Source organism: Neopsephotus bourkii, unplaced genomic scaffold (genome assembly GCF_033783945.1).
Source record: "Neopsephotus bourkii isolate Nb327-2 ecotype Australia unplaced genomic scaffold, CSIRO-AGI_Nbou_v1 NB_1589, whole genome shotgun sequence".
Taxonomy (NCBI): Eukaryota; Metazoa; Chordata; class Aves; order Psittaciformes; family Psittacidae; genus Neopsephotus; species Neopsephotus bourkii.
The window spans coordinates 5,472,255-5,489,036 of NW_026902065.1; the positions used below are offsets into that span (position 1 = coordinate 5,472,255).

Below are 16,782 nucleotides of genomic sequence, written 5' to 3' on the forward strand. Positions count from 1 at the left end.
CTTTAACACCAAAGATCACAAAATATGACTCAAGATATCATATCTTGTAATTTTTCTCAACATTAGAATAAATAAAGAATGAGGCAGAGCTGTAAGTTTGAGGTATTATTTTCAACCAGAATTAAATGTTGATGTTGTTCTTTTAAGATGAACTTTGACCAGATGAATTTGAAGTGAGCAAGCAAAATTATATTTAATTGCTTTGTTAATTTTTGTGACTTTTTCTAGCTATACCTGTGTAGTGCAATCAGGCTCAGATTCTTCTGAATCAGAAATATCAGAGTACTCTGAGGATCCATTCCTGAGTTCTGATTTCACACTTTCAAAGAACACTGTGAGGAGAAAAATTGAAACGTAAGATCCAACATTTGTTATATATAATACTTAACTATTATTTTGGAAGCAAAGAACTAGAAAACATATATAGTCTTTAACAGTCTGTAAACAAAAGGACTTCCAAGCACTAATTCAGTTCATAAGTCAGGTTTGCTTAAAAATCTAGTGCCATCCCTACTGTTGACCAAAAAACTCCAGAATTTGACTGACTGGATGAAGCCAGAGGAAGAGAAATCAGGTGTGGCAGATGCATGTATTTTTTCTCTCCCACAGAGTACATCCTCCATAGATGCTACCTTGGACAACTCTTGAATTTTTATACAGGCTAGAGGCAGAGAAGTGGCTCTCAGAAAAAATTAGTCAGAAGTAATCTCCAATACTACTTTGACACACTGAAACTGGAATTTCCTCGTTTAAAATAGAGGCAGTTCTACAGAAACACTAAAACATGGAACTCAGAGGATATTAGCTGATTTAAAGGTAAAAAACTCATTGCATTGCTTGCATTTTTACTCTGCATTACAATTTACTGGCATATTCTGCCTCTTCTGTGCTATTACAGAGCTGCCAATCAGGGTTAAAATGCAGACCTCTTCAAAGATTAAAATATTACTGTGATAATACACAACATCCTTGCATAAGTTTTAACCACAGAAATACCTGAAAAGGAGAAGAGGAAACACTAACCTTAGACATGCTTTTTGACAGCAGTAAGAAAAAGTACTACTCAGAGAATGAGGTGTCAAAACAGACATCAAGAACACTGGCATATGACAAAGCAATCAATCAAATCAACCACCTAGTCCACATGGTTTACTTTTTAAAAAGTGCTGAAAGAGCTCAAACATGAAGTAGCTGAGCAGCTTAAAGAAGCATGTACTTTTAAAAGACAGCATATGTCCAAAACAACCATGAGTAGAAAACACATTTGTAAGTGTTTGAAATCCAAGGCTCAAGATAAATGGGCTATATGTATACCTGTGTCAAGGCTGCTGGCAGAAAGCTTGATTAAGTACAAATCTGTGAAAAACTACAGCATGGAGTTAACTAGGGAAGATTTTTGGAGAAAAGCCAAATAAAATAAATAAATTTATCAATGTGGGTCAAGAAAGTAGTGGATAAAGAAGGCAACATAACTTTTTCAAGCTTTTTGAAGTAGTTATAGTTTCACATAAAGCTATGCTGAAAGCAAACCAACACAGATCAGACATCAGCTCTGGAATGAAGACCAGTAAAGTTAAAATGCTGGTCTGCTTTCAGCACAGTTTTATATGAAACAACATAAATAGAATGCAAGTCTTTATCAAGCACTAATTATGCAAGTATAAAAGATGTACCTGTAACCCTGCATATACACTGCAATTCTAGTAGGACTTTGTTCCTAATGCAGACTGTGGCAAAGCTCACAAATAGGCATCAAATATATTTCAAGGTATATTATTAATTACTAAAAACTGCACAAGCTGTAATTATTTGTAGAGTCAGAATTAAGCCAAGAATAAGACAGGTTCTCAGAAGGTGAATAAAATGAACAGTTGGGACCAAAATCTAAAGAAGACTAATTAACCTTAAGATAGTATCAGAAAGAGCTGTAAGGAACACAGTAAATTAGCAAGAGCACTGTATATGAAGTTAAGCTGAATAAAGTAATGCTCAACAGATGACAATGAAATTAATATTCTGAATTACTGTAGCTCAAAAAAAACCTTAAGGGTTTTCTGATTATCACGCAAGCCTTCAGCTCAGTTCAAAATGGCAAACAAGATTCTAGGATAAGCAACAGCATGCATGATACAGAAAATACAATTATATAATTCTAATGAATTTTCCTTTGGACTACTGCCTCTTTCAGAAAAGTTATGACTCTGCATGCTTTCAGGGACTAGGAGAAATACTCCAGAAATGGGATGAATGAAAGCAGCTGTCATCTGCAAGATCAAGCTAAGCTACTGTGAATTCAAAATGTATCTTAAAATTCACCTTTTCTTCATCCACACAAATTATCTTGCTCTATTAAGCACAGCACTTATCTTTGTCTTTCTGATAACACTGGGTCATCATTGAGGACCAGGATGTTGGCATGACACACAAAGATATATAGAACTTAATCTGTTTAAAGGCATTTCTCTATGGACTTTGCCTCTTGGCCTAAGTCCCAGTGAAAACAATGGAAAGTGGCAGCTGTTATAGAAACAGGTAGCTCCTTTTGTGGAATTCTATGCTGAAGGGTATTTTCTCTTTCTTTTTTTATCCTGTCTCTCTCGTTCAGTATCAAATAAAAGCAACAAGAAAATCTACCATTTCTCTGTATGATTTAATCTTTGATTCAATTGTAAAACTTATTTAAAATTTACTTAAGTTTACTTGGTTCAATTGTGAAAGCGGAGAAACACCACATATTCCTAAGCCTTCACTCCACCAGCCATTTGCCTTGTTGGTTCATGAGTACACAAACACCTCCTTCCCATGCAAATTTTTCATTACTGTCCTCTGTGACCTTTAGAAGCAGTCAACAAAGATTAAAAATTGCTTTCTTAATGAAAATAATCAAATATTTTATCCAGGCTGACAAAGGATTCAAATGTTGTTACCCATTGTTGTACGGGAAACTAAGACAACTGTAAGTCTCTAGAGGAGTCTTATTACCTCTTAAGTGTTGAGCTGTTTCCTAATGCATACTCTCCAAGACCTTGAACACTCTACCGTGAAAGGATGTGACTTTTATAATTAAACAGAGAGCTGAACAGCTATGTCAAGGACCTATTTGTCACTGTCCACAGACAGTGCTATTAAAAATAGGCACTGAAAGCAGGCTTTCCATAGTGATACTTTGCTAATTCACTGTGTGATCAGTTCTGCTGAACACATGGCAAGACGGCTTGAGGCTACAGAAAGACCAAAAAAGATAAACTCCTAGTGAAAGAAAATTTAAAAGTATTGGAAAGTGGGGTTAAAGTGTTCCACAGATAATCTAAATTCTTGCCCAACCTTCCAAATTACAAGGTTAAAAGTATAAGATTATATTAATGATAAATTAGTTTGATCACCTGTATGGGATAAACCTATTTGCTAGCTAAACATACAAAATTGTATGATCAAGTAAGTAATCACCAAATGGAGCAGAAAAGTTAAATATAAGGAAGTACACAGTATTCAAGATGGCACTCACATAAAAAGGCAAGTTTTACTTTTCAACTCTATCCTGTTACCTTCTTCAGCAAACATATAGTATTTGACAGATGTTTTGTTGTAACTTCTAATACCACTTTTCTGATCTATTAGTTTATCCCCTTTATACTTTGGTAAAATTTCAGTCAGACTTCACAACCATTTGATCCTCAAGATAATCAAAATGTTCAACTGATAGGACTTAGAGACAAGCTTACTGTTCAGTGGTTTCTGGGCATCTGCATTCCCTTCTCCCTCAAATCCTGAGGGCTGGTCTTCTACCTTAACAGTCATCTTTTTTGATCTTGTCCTGTCATCTTCATCTTCACTATCTGCTGTGTAAAGACTTCGATCTGTAAATGGGCGTCTCTCATCTCTGTCTCACAAGAAAAAATCATGTTATTCTTACAAACCTGAAGAAATTGTTTTCCTTTCATTATTTACAACATGCTCTCAAGATACATGCTCATTTCCTCATTCTGAATTGTACATACTTCTGTTTTACTCCCTGTACAACTGGCATTTCCAGAAAGATGTGAAGCCTTGCAACGGAATATTGTTAATGAGAATCACCTTAATTAGATGGATACAAATGATTCCTACTTTGAAGCACTCCCTCCAGTACAAACCCAGCAGAGAAACTGAATGAAATGCTGTAACAAAGGAACATAGAATCTCCTCCTCTTCACTCCATAACCGTGGCTCCACTAGGGGACAGCAGACACAACAGACAACACGTTCCCTCTGTATTCCTAACACAAATCTTACCGATAGAAAGGAACTTGGAGCTCCACAAACGTAACTATTATTAACAATAAGCATGCTCCAGACCAGAATAACTAGGAGGAAGTGATCACAGTCAATCCTTTGTACCTTATTATTCTTCCATTTGACAGCAGAAGGCGAAGATCATTGTCTTTTGTTCGCCATTCAGGTATTGTAGATGACGGCTGAAGTGGCTTGTTAAATCTCCCGTTCAGTTTTGAGCTTGTGGTATCCTAAAGAAGTTAAAGCAACGTTGTTGGGTGTTTTGTTTTTTTCTACACTTTAAAAAAAAGCTTCTATTGACATAAGCAGAACTTTGTTAGTTCAAAGCCATTACATTTGACATATACTCTGAAGCAATCAACAATACACTTAAACGCCAAACCAGGAATGTGCAAATTTATTTCTTTTAATTCTATACTGACATTGAAAAATATATTTCTGTATTAAATGACAATAATTAACATTCCTAAACATTTGGTTTTAGCAATGAACTGCACAGTTTAACTATCTATGATCAATTTTAAGTTCGGCTTCCCATCTTTGGGGCTAAATGAATGGCTCATGTTCATGCCTTATGAAGATCAATATAAGGACCCAAACCAGTATTTCTCCACTATGACAGTCCATCCTGTCCCAACTAAATTTGCCAGCATTTCTTATTCTCAGGAAGCTCCCAATGTCTATTTTCTCACTCTTTCTCCCACTTCTGTTGCTGCTTTTTGAAACAAGGTCATCAAACCTGAAAAGTATTTTTCCAAGAGACTACATTTCAGTCATTCACTACACGATACCTTTGTAATATGACTACAAAGTCCACAGTCCCACAGTGGAGACCAAAGGCAGCCTCAGGCTTATTGGCAGGGAAGAGCAGCCATACAGGAAGTAGGAACATGACTGAAAAACAAGGCTAATCAAATTACAGTAGCTGAACTGTAAGAAGCAGCTATCTAAAAACACACAGATAAGCAGGCTGGCTCAGAGCCTCAAGGATTTGCAAGCTCATTTTCTTCACATAACTGACTCAAAGTAGCACTTGATAGCTACAGCAGTCTTAATTCCCAAAGAAGCTGCAGCTGCCCCATCCATCCCTGGCAGTGTTTGAGGCCATGTTGGACAGGGCTTTGAGCAGCCTGGTCTAGTGGAAGGTGTCCCTGCCTCTGGCAGGCGGTTGAAACCACATGATTTTTAAGATCCCTTCCAACCTAAACTATTCTATGATTCAAAAACTATACTGGAAGTGGGTAGTGAAAATTCGGGGCACCTTCTGAACCAAAATGTTGACGGAACCTCCAAAAAAAAAAAAAAACACAAAAAAAAAAAGAACAAAACAAAACCCAAACCCACCAACACCCAAAAACACCAAACACACCAACACAAACCAAGAAAATCATACTTATCAAGGAAGAGAGAGAAATCTCTATTAGGAAAACCCAAAAGAAACCAAAAGCAAATCTATCCATCTCTCATATGTATGCTTATGCATGTTAAAAGCTTTCCCCTTTCAACAGAGATTAAAAAGGTACTCCAGTCTTGCTCTTCTTGCACCTACATTAATACTTGCCTCCTCCCACGGTGACATCTCCAGCCTTTTCAGTACCTCCCTAGTGTGGAGTTCCAGGATGTCCAGATTAGAAGGAGTTTTGGTAGCATGGTCTCGCAGTTTCCTCACCCTTCGTCTGGAGTGGTGAGGGTAAGTTGTTTCATGCGAAGACCGTGAAGTTGGACACACACCAAGAATTCCCTGAGTTTTAACTAGTTTGCTGTTTTCCTCCTGTAATTAAAAACAAGTATTTCAGAATGGTTCCAGAGAAATAAATTCACATTTTTAAGTGATGCTTCCTATTAATCTACTTAAATGTAAATTATATCAATAAAATTGTTTGCCCTTCTAAAGAAGCAATACATATTTTGTGAGGATTTGATGTACAAAGCTTCACATAATCTCCTATAATAATAGTGCTTAACACCAAAAGTTACCACCAGAACATCAGATTTTACTTGTGAAGGCAGCATAGAGTAGACATGTATTGTACCCAACAAATCACATTTCTCTTTAGTTCTTAGAACTGTTCTTCCCAAATGCAAATGTGAGAATATTTCAAGAGTCAATATTCATTAAGGATTAGGGAGCAAAACACCAGTATGAAGGAGAAATATATTATGGAATTCCCTGATTCAAATTATTTTCTTGCTACAGGCTTATGTAGGGTTGCCTCTGTTCTTACCTCTACAGAACGAATCACTTTTGAGAGCTCTTTTATGAGATGTCCAGGCCTAATGTTGTCTGGAATTTCAAAGGCATGTTCTGTTACAAGCTGAATGCAAAAGGAGGAAGAAGATACTTAATTCATTTTTCAGATAAAAGCAGAAGTAATAAGAAATAAACAAATCTACGGGGGGAGGGAAGGAAAAAGCCAGATTAATTTCTGATTAATTTCTGTAGAAAAGACTGCAAACTGCCAGGCCAGATGCACATACACATACTGAAGCTTCCAGACCAAGATTTAGAGAGCAGCAAATGTTTAATATTTTGTAAGTACAGTTTAACTGTGCCTCAAAACACTTTCGATTTGAATTAAACAGACAAAACAGCACTCACACAGGATAACTGGCACGAATTCTGCTACCACTTTAATCAACTATTTTAAAATGGAAAAACATCACACAAACACTTTCAGCTACCTGTGTTTCAAAAATGAGATTCAGCAGCAGAATTATTGCTAGAAGCAATTCGATACTGTATGTGCATTCATTGAACCTGGCTTCCTCTCAGTCATGAAAAGGAATGCTCTCTCCCCCATCCCCAAAAAAGCCAGCATGTAGATATATACCCATGGTTTAATGATTCATTTCAGTGCCATTAATTTTACAGGAAAGATTAAATCAGCTGCTATTATTTACCACTGTTCATTCTTTGAACACACCACCTCTACACTTTCACACTTGGGAACGCAGCACCTCTGTCACTAACTGTGTAATTTTCCCAGCAAGCTACTGGTTATTTTAGGACCATTCAGTACTTTCTACTTCAGAACTTTACGCTCCCAAAAGCCTTCCTGTCCATGAAGGCTTTAAGAGAAAGTGACTGATGCAATCCTCCAAAACACCAACTTAAAAGTTTCCCTGGTTTAAAAATACCAAAGCCTTCCTAATGATAAAAACAGGTTTTATCAGAAGCACAGTATTTTGCCAGTATGATTTACAGTAACGCTTTGAACAAAACAAGTTCCACTGAAAACCCCACTTGTTTGCTACTATAAAAGGTGTCTATTGCCATCAAACCTTTCTCAAGTTGTGGCAGAGTCATTATAAATAAATAATCCATCCAAGCAACTTAAATACGTTAACAAATTCAAATTGATATATAACCTAACAGTCTGACAGGAAGAAAGGATGGGCAGGAAACCAGGGATGCCTACAAAGTCCATGTCTGAAAATATCATTATTAAGTAACTTGGTTTTAGGTTGTCTCTGCATATTGGTTCTTGGAAAAGAAACAAGAAGGCTTTGGGACTGAGGAATTTTCTTGTACTACAGAGAACAGGAGCAACAAATGGCCTAAGTATGTCAGATATAAACTGCAAGTGAAAAAAAAAACCACAAAACCAATGGACAAAAGCTACAGTTAGTTCAAGAGCTTCAAGAAACTGTTCTGTGAATGCTGGAAATATACAAAGGTTAAAAAAAAAAAGGGGGGGGGGGGAAACTTTGTCTTAAATCAAGAGATAAAGACTTTTAAAAGTCCTGGTAGGCAAATGAAGCCACACATATTTGGAGACTATATCAGTACTCAAAAATGCACACAAAAATAAAATAAAAATAATCAAACCCACATCCCTCCCTCCTCACAAAAAAGGATAATATTTCACAACAGCTATTAATATCTTTTTTAAAAACACAGAAATGTTGCCTAAAATAATCTCACTCGTACATGAATCAAACATCTGAAAAATTGCATCTGACGCCTCTTGCTTATGCAAGCTGGAGGGAAGCCAGAGCTAAAATCCAAGAGCTCAGATGACTGCACAGGTCATTATCCTTACTGTGTACACCAACTAAGACGCAGACCAATGACCTTCACCAGAGTAGTCAGAGAATACACATAATGGTAAAAGCCTTGTACAAACTGAATTCAAATGAAGTCATGGAAACTAGAATAATTTTAGAAGCACTCAACCTCTATTATCAGCATCTTGTAATTTTTTGGCAGTTTTTAAATGAAGATACCACTGCCCCGCTGAAGATGAGTTTGAAATTCTCCAGCAAAAAGTTTATTCATTAAAATAATTCACGTATGTCTTGAAAAGACATACCCAATGATACAAACATGAAAACTCGTGAGTAGGCTTCTCTTTTGAGGAGTATTCATTTGTCATTTCTTTTTCAGAATCTGAAATCTCCAGCATGAGCAGATCATACAGCAATGTACAAAGCTCCTGTCTGCAGCTGCACACAACTACAATCCTATCAGGCACATGGCCTACTGCAAAGAAAACATTAGCTCATTTATGAAGCAGCAGCTAGAAAACATGAATGCAGAGTACAAAACACGATAGCTGGCGGACAGCAGGCAACGCTGTAATACAAGTGCAACTTCCTCACAGCTAAAGTGTCTGGTCAGCCAGCGGCTTGGGAATACTCACATTAATAAGCATGCAGAATGAAGCATGTGCACTTTTTTTTTCCCACAGGTAAGTAGGAAATACATCGCATTCTAGATGAAGTATTATTCAAAACTGCTCAATGAGCTACTAGACAGTACACAAATGCTACAGTATTATGCTAACAGCAATTGAGAAGATACAAACTGCGATCCAATTTCAAATGAAAATAAGGATTTACAAAGGCTATGTTTGACCTCAGTTATGAGCAGCCTGATTACTCAGCTTGCTTACTACCCATGCCATGGATGCAGAGACCACTTGGATTCACACATAATTTAACAGCTTATGCGAAACATCCTGTTTGGCTTACTAGCTAGCTTTGATCCAGAATGGCATAGAGAAAGACACTGGAGAACCAACTCGTAAGTGTCACAGAGGGCCAGCAAAGGTTCAACTGGAATCATTAAAACAACAACACAGGCTAAACCCTAGTGGATTACATACAGCACAGCCACCTCTGCACTTGCACCTCATGTCCAGTTCTACAAAGTTCATTATGTTGAATGCAGTACTGTGCAAACATCGTACCTGTTGTATAAGGAGTTCTCTTACAAGGAGAACTTGTGGACAGAAAGACCAAACAGATCTGCAAGAGCAACTTCAATTCAGCATAGCCAGGAACAAACTAGAACTCATAAGCTCAGTCAGAACAAAACTGCCTGTCAGTGAACCGCACTTCTCAGAAGCACCAGTTCTGAGAGGGCTTATTCTCAGGGCACATGAAAAACACATGGGGTTAGGCCAGATCCAGTGCTGTGTCAAAACAAATAAGCTTTTTTGGAGAGCAGAGCACCAGCAAAGCCACCACAGAGAACATACTAATGATTTTAATAGAGTCAGCCAATGTTCACCAGCGATAGTATTCAACTGAAGTCAAACTCGTCTGAATCTAAACTGACTCTTCAGCAAAAGAGGTGTACCTGAAGTGTGCTCTCCAAAACACTGACATGAAAGGCAAATGCTAAATATCAGGGCATTCATTGCTTCTGACTAGGATGAATCAAGTACATAAACAGATTTGTTAAAGAAAAAAACCACACTGTATCAGCTTATCATCTAGCATTCTTATTCCATCCTGAGGTGAAGCAACTTTCTATCAGCTACAACACAAAAGCTTATTAACTGGCCTAAAAATTACTTCGTTAGCATCACAGAATACAGTTATCATGATGATTCTTCCCCAGAGCAGCAGTACATACTCTCCATAGAGTCCTTCATTACTCAGTAACAGATAAAAACAATCCTCAACTTTAAAAGGGCACAGACCTTCACTTACTTGTAAATCAAAAGAGAGCTCACCACATTAGCAAACAAAATCACTTATACTTACTTCTTTCTTCATCCATAATTTTAAAGCGGTAAGTAAAGCCTTCACTCCTTGCACTAAATAGCTTGGAGGCTGGAAACCATCTTCCCTCAGTTCTAGAAAGGATACAGATACCTATTTAGAAACACACTAACAGCGAAAACAATAGAATGATACCTACCCTTCAGCCAATGAAGTTCCCATCATACAACAGCATACAAAAAAGGAAATATGCAAGCAAAGCATCACATCCTGTATTTGTGTGCATATTGTAGCAACAGCAACAAGACATCCAACCCTAAAGTGATTCTACATAAAAATCTTCCTTTTAATTTTTCATGAAAATTAAGGATAGTCTACAACATACTAATGGTCAAATAGAACAAAACAGATCTGAAATACAGAACAAGAGAAAACATATTTGAAGAAACCACTTCTATTTCATTCAGAAATATTTTAGTCAAACGGGACCAGAAGGATGTGGGATGTATCTCCAAATTAGAATTCCTATTGCTTATTCCCATACGTAGAGCAAATGGTTCACACTAGCACACTTCCACTCCTCATTTTTTTGTCACCCTTGCAATTATCACAGTTCTCCCTCACACAGTTTACATCATTTTTCCTTCCAAAATCCAAGTGGGAGGGCTATGGTGGGGTGGAAACCACCCTGCTACAGAAGCTGCTCTTAAGAAAGCTGGTGCTCCCAAGTAATTACAATTTCTTCTCAATTTTCTCTTTTCCTTCAGGTGGGGGGAAGAAGGGAAAAAAAACAATCCTCCATGAACAGCCAAAAGGAGATTGCAACCTCTCTCCATGTTCCTAGCAAGTATTTCCACTAGTCAACAGCAAGTAGACTAACATTAGAACTACTGGGCTCATTTTATTACCTTAAAAGAACACACTAATAAAACACTATTCCAATGGATACTGTATTGGTCTGCTGGCAGAAAAAAAGGGAAGTTCTGTTACTGAATGGCTGTTCTTCCCTCAGAGATGCCTCCAACTGGAGAAAGAGTGTCAGGCATTGAGTTGCAGTAGAAATCTTCCTGCCCACTAGCTTATTCAGTTGACAGTTTTGAAAATATAATGCAGCATCACAGGCTGGAATTTTTTAGCTGCCATAGAAAAGACTGCACAACTTAAGAGTAAAGAAAATTACTGAGTATCAGATGGATGAAGTTACCTATTCTGAAGCCCCAAGAACTATGAAGAAAAATAGTTTAGGCAAAAGCTACCACACGTAAAATATAAAACACTTCTTGCCAATGAAAGACAAAAATCACGATGTTTATGACCCTGTTACCATTTTATAAAAAGAATCAGAAAGATACATTGTGCTGATCTTGCTTACTGACCTGAATTTCACATAAGGTACTGCTAACACCCATGCACTCAACATTTTACAAGTTGGTCACCACCACTACCTTTCACAACCAAACATGTATCATCCCTTTTTAAGAAAACTATGGATTCTGACCAGCAAACACTTAATTCACATGAGTCTTGATGCCAAACCCAACATAATCTTCACTCTAGCCATGGAAACCTCTATTATTGTTCTTTATGGTAGTTTTATAGATCACAGCATTGTTCTGCAACAAAATACCTTCTAAGCCATAGATTAAAAATAACATAAGAATAAACTTCATTCCTAAAACACAAGTTACAAAAGGCTCCCAGTCTATGTACTCAAGGACTCACGGGATAAAAAGAGGAGGTGGAAGAAGTAGGGATGGACACAGGACATGACTCATAACTAGCTGGATGATACAGAAACATCTATCCCACTGCTTTTCCAGCAGGAATACGGCTCCTATGTCTTCTGAAGAGTTTGCAAATTTTAAATATATAGGAGTGAGACCAACCAAAGCAAAAGAATATTCCTTTTTTTTTTTTATTCTTTTTAAGCAAGAATTTTCTGCAAGTTTGTTCTATTTGGTAAGATTTCTAAGTTGCTTTAGGCTCATCCAGAAACTTCAAATGCTCATTTAGGAAACAAGAGTTGGTCAATGCCTTCATCTGCTGAAAGGAGAATAAATAATTTTCAGTAACTGTGACTATTATCATATTAAAAAAAAATAATATCACATGAGATTCTGCTCTCTTCCAAAGCAGAAGCTGAATTTAGCAGGCTCCTCGCTGAACTGATTTATCTCCTTTGAATTACATAATTTGGAGTATGATGTTTATTAAGATTAAATACAGCAGGCAGAGGGCAAGATATTTGACAAAAAGAAGGTGAAATCAGACAGACACTCTCTCAAGCTGAATTATACACAGGTACAGATACAGGAATTACAGGACTAGAAGATGAAGTCTGGAAGGGACCAGCAACTGTCAAGAACAAGAGGTTGTTGAGACATCTACTGATAAACACTCATACCAATGATTTAACACAGCTCATAAGAACTGATGCATCTTTCCTACAAAAGCCCTCAGACACCTTTCTCTTCACTACAAAGGACAAGACCACAGGTAGTTTGACTGAAAAGGTCAAAGAAATTGTAGAAGTGCGAGAAAACCTCTTCATTCAGCTGCAAAGCCACCAAGAAGAAACTCACAAATATAAATTAGTGGGATGATTTAGAGAGTTCTCTGCTGAAAGAAGGAAGCTATCAAAGGGGACTCAAAAATCTTAAATTATTACAGAAGCATCCTGAGTGAAAAACTAATGTCATTGGAGTTTATCTTCTTTAATGAGGTCATCCAAATAATGGCAAACTAATCCTGTTTGGCTGGTAGCATAACTGTACTACAGCAGGATCTCGGATACTCAGCCTTGATAACCTAGAATATTTTCACTGACCAGATATGTCATCAGCATTGGATGGCAAACACTAATAAAATAGTTCAAAGCTTGGGGCAGTGTGCTACAAAGTGTTAGTTACATGCATCGCCAGGCGCACTAGGACTTCTGCACAGTGTAAGTTAGCCTAGAAAGCTTTTGATCACCAAAGTAGTTTTTAGAAAGATCATTAGCTAGAACCAAGAACCGCTGCATCTAAAATAATGTGGCTTTTAAAAAAAATTAATAAAAAAATAATCAAGTCTGGTTTTCTAGCTTAGAAAGTTTCAAAGTTTGCTCTGTTCACATGGCAGCAGTATGATCTTCTCCGTTATCAGTGAAGAGAAAAAAAAAAGAAAAAAATCAAAGCAGATACATGTGCATCTTTTGAAATAAAACAAGGATTAGCTTACCTTTCAATGTTTCCAGTAAGTTTTTGGCCACAAACCAACAGATGGCTTCAAAGAAAGGAAATTTGAAAAGATCAGGGGTTTTTAGCCTCTTCTCCATTTCATAACACCTGAGTAAGTAGAAATAGTACAAAACATGAACATCTTCTAGTTATCAAATTCATTATTCAACTACATAATAATTCAAAATGACTCAATGTCTAAAATAAAATAACCATGGTTGTGATAAATGAAAGAAGTCAAGTACCATATAGTTAAATCTCAACAAGACTACAGACAAGATTGAACTCTGGTCTCATCCAGGCTCTGACCTTACAAAGTTTGACTGCGGCACTTCTAAGAATACAGTTGGACTTTATATAAAGCTAGGATACAAACCCAATGTGTGATCTTTTAACAGATGGAATTTTATCAGGATTCCACTGTAATAAATAGAAATATGTTTAGAAGACAGCTCCGCATCTTGGACAAAAATCTAAATATACAGCTGCCCCCAGAGCAATGCTGACTTGAGTAGACTCATTTCAACTTCAATGCCACACACCTGGGCTTGCTCAGTTTTGTTTTACTCACACTAATTGCCAGAGCAGAGTTTTTTACCTTATTCTTTTATTTGCTCACATTCTTGCATACCCTTCATTTTGATTTTGAAACAAACTTTGCAAAAGTGAAGGAAGAGAATGTACTTGATACATTCTAACTGAAAATGCCACTATTGTCTGCTTGAGAGCCTGCACCGACCTCATCCTGGTTAAAAGCATGAATATCTATTAAAAGAGTACCTTGCTTACTGAGAAAAAGGTACAGGAAGAGCTGAGACTAACCTGAGCTGCATGCCAATGTTGAGGTTGTGCAAAAAGTTTCCTCCAAAAGCCATACAATCCTGAGACGTGAGCACAGCATGAATCCAGCCTGTAATGAGAGATTCTGAAACTTAATGCATGCATATGAATTATTGTAAGACTGTCTTTAAATACATATGTAAGTAAAAAACACTGTACCTGGGAACAACAAAAAAAAAGGCAAAACTTGTATTCCATGCTGTAAGTAAATTTTAATAGAATTTAAATACCAAGTTTCAGAATCTAGTGTAACTGTGGTTTTCAGAAACTGTTAAGATTAAGGCATTTTTCACTGGAATGCAAGGCTGACAGTGATTTTTTTAAAGTAAATACCCCTCCCCTTTTCCCCTCCAATCAACAAAAATAAGCAAGTCAGGAGAGTTAGGTTATACTGAACAAAAGATACACTCACAAAATTATATTCCTTTAAATATTTACACATTGCTTACAGCAACTGAGCCGTTTGCTAAACATCAAGTAATCCAGCAATACTGAAGCTTCTCAAATAGGAATTCAGATGTGGCTCATAAATTATTCTAAATACAGTAATCCTAATTCCAGTGATACTATGACCAGTTTAAACCCCAGTCTAAGCATTCTGACTATATAAATTCGTCATGTAGTTGAAATACTGTCCCTATGAACTCTACAATTGAACATGGCAAAGTATGGCAAACATTATGCTACCCATCTAGCTGATTACTACTGGGTAATTTTAAGTACACAAGAGAACATATAATATTAGCTTCCTGGTTAAAAACCTTTATTTTAAAAATTTATACTGTGCAGCTTTAATGTAAATAAACTAGAGTTCCTTCTTTTAAGATTTTTTCTGATTTCGCATGCATACATATGATCTTTTGACAAAAGATGAGTTGGTCATACAGTTGCAGACTACTTAATGGTCTGATTGAGCATAGCCAAGATGTACAAACACAGGAAGCTCCTCAACTTGAGTCAGTATCAGCACAAATCACAAGCAACTATATATTGCAAGGTACCATTAAATCCATGCCCCAATTCAGTTATGAACAACTAGTTCCAATTGTTGGGGCACCATACGTAAAAAGACCTGAAACCTAGCAACTATGCTGATTAAGCAACATGCTTACTATGAAGCCTGGGAAGGAAGTACATTACAGAATGGAATACGAGAGAATGTAGAACACAATGATGGATGCAACCTGAGGGCTTTTTATAAAAAAAAAAAAACAAAACTATTATACATTGGTCATTTTTACTTCTGTTCTTTGAGAAATGTAGTGCAGTGAAGACTGCCTTGAATTACCAGCTGCATTTTGCATTTGTTAATATGGTTTCAGTTTTTCACTCTTATCATCATCACTGCAGTAGATTAATATCTCCAGTTCTCCAAGGGAATATTTGTGTTGCAATCCTTTAAGCACACATCCCTCCAGACGCTGATAAAACTGATAACAAAGCCTCATCACTGTTACATTAACACCAAGGATTTTTATGGCATGTCTGTATCAACCAAATGATTCCTACTTGCTACTTTATGCTGCAGTTTGATCAAATTCCATGTAACAATGCAAGAAAATTTGGTGTAGACCACAGAGTATCCTGAGTAATATTTAAATAACTCTCAAGAGCCTCACAGTAGGTGCTATGCATCTACATGCAAGACTGTCAGAAGACTGCTCCAAACATATTTCAGTGATCATAAAATAATTATGACATCCACTAGCATCAGTGCAAGCAAGAACAGTAAAAGTGATTTTTCAGTAAAGATCAGGGTGGGTTTTTTTAAAGCCTTTCATCACTCTTACAGAATATCCCACTTTTAAACACCTAACCTTGAAACCTAGAAGAAGTAATTGGTTCTTATACTATATCATATGAATGTGTATGTGTGTATACACATACACATGAGTCTACGCACATTTACATTTAAAAGTACCATTTTATGTGTATACACACACAAATTCAAGTATACATTACAAATTATCATTTTGTGATACTTTCCTTTTTGGCCACATTATAGTGAGAGCTCAGATTCAGCTGATTACTTGGGAAGCAGGAACTATTTTCAAAGATCTACACACCACAGTGAAGTTCTTCATTCTGTAATTTTGCATGCTTTGTTCACAGATGTATGACTTTACACTTAGATGAATGGAAAATCAATGTAATCTCTTGCCAAAAAACGTATGGTTTTAAAAAAAGGTCTGGTGTTCAGGAATGTGGAGTGCATATATAGCTTCTCACCATGTAGTATTTATTCTTCAGAAGCCATGAGCTAGAACAGTGAACACTAAACCTCACAGGTAGAGAGCTGAGCTATGAGAAAAATGTTTGTCTATGAAGTCCATGACAGAATAAGGTACTGAACATAATCTGCAAGGCTTATTACAGAAGTAGAAACATGCATCATTTTCCTTCTCCATATATTTAAAGCTTCCTTGCCTCAAAAAGCATGGTAATACCCAGTACAAAGCTTAAATAATAAAATAATTAAAAGGTATTTATATGGATGGAC

At 36.7% G+C, this 16,782-nt stretch overlaps 1 protein-coding gene across 3 annotated transcripts in view; it reads right to left on the reverse strand.

Moving 5' to 3' along the window:
• The window catches only part of KDM7A (lysine demethylase 7A), a 64,704-nt gene that overhangs the window by 11,772 nt on the left and 36,150 nt on the right, over positions 1-16,782 (reverse strand). For 2 of the 3 annotated variants that reach the window (XM_061371967.1, XM_061371966.1), the window contains exons 8-15: positions 14,265-14,352; positions 13,444-13,550; positions 10,267-10,358; positions 6,498-6,587; positions 5,822-6,043; positions 4,378-4,502; positions 3,723-3,880; positions 235-332 (exon numbers count right to left, since the gene is read on the reverse strand). In XM_061371967.1, the coding sequence (XP_061227951.1) occupies positions 235-332; positions 3,723-3,880; positions 4,378-4,502; positions 5,822-6,043; positions 6,498-6,587; positions 10,267-10,358; positions 13,444-13,550; positions 14,265-14,352 (980 nt within the window). The remainder of the gene's footprint in view (positions 1-234; positions 333-3,722; positions 3,881-4,377; positions 4,503-5,821; positions 6,044-6,497; positions 6,588-10,266; positions 10,359-13,443; positions 13,551-14,264; positions 14,353-16,782) is intronic. The other variant, XM_061371968.1, reaches the window with a different exon arrangement.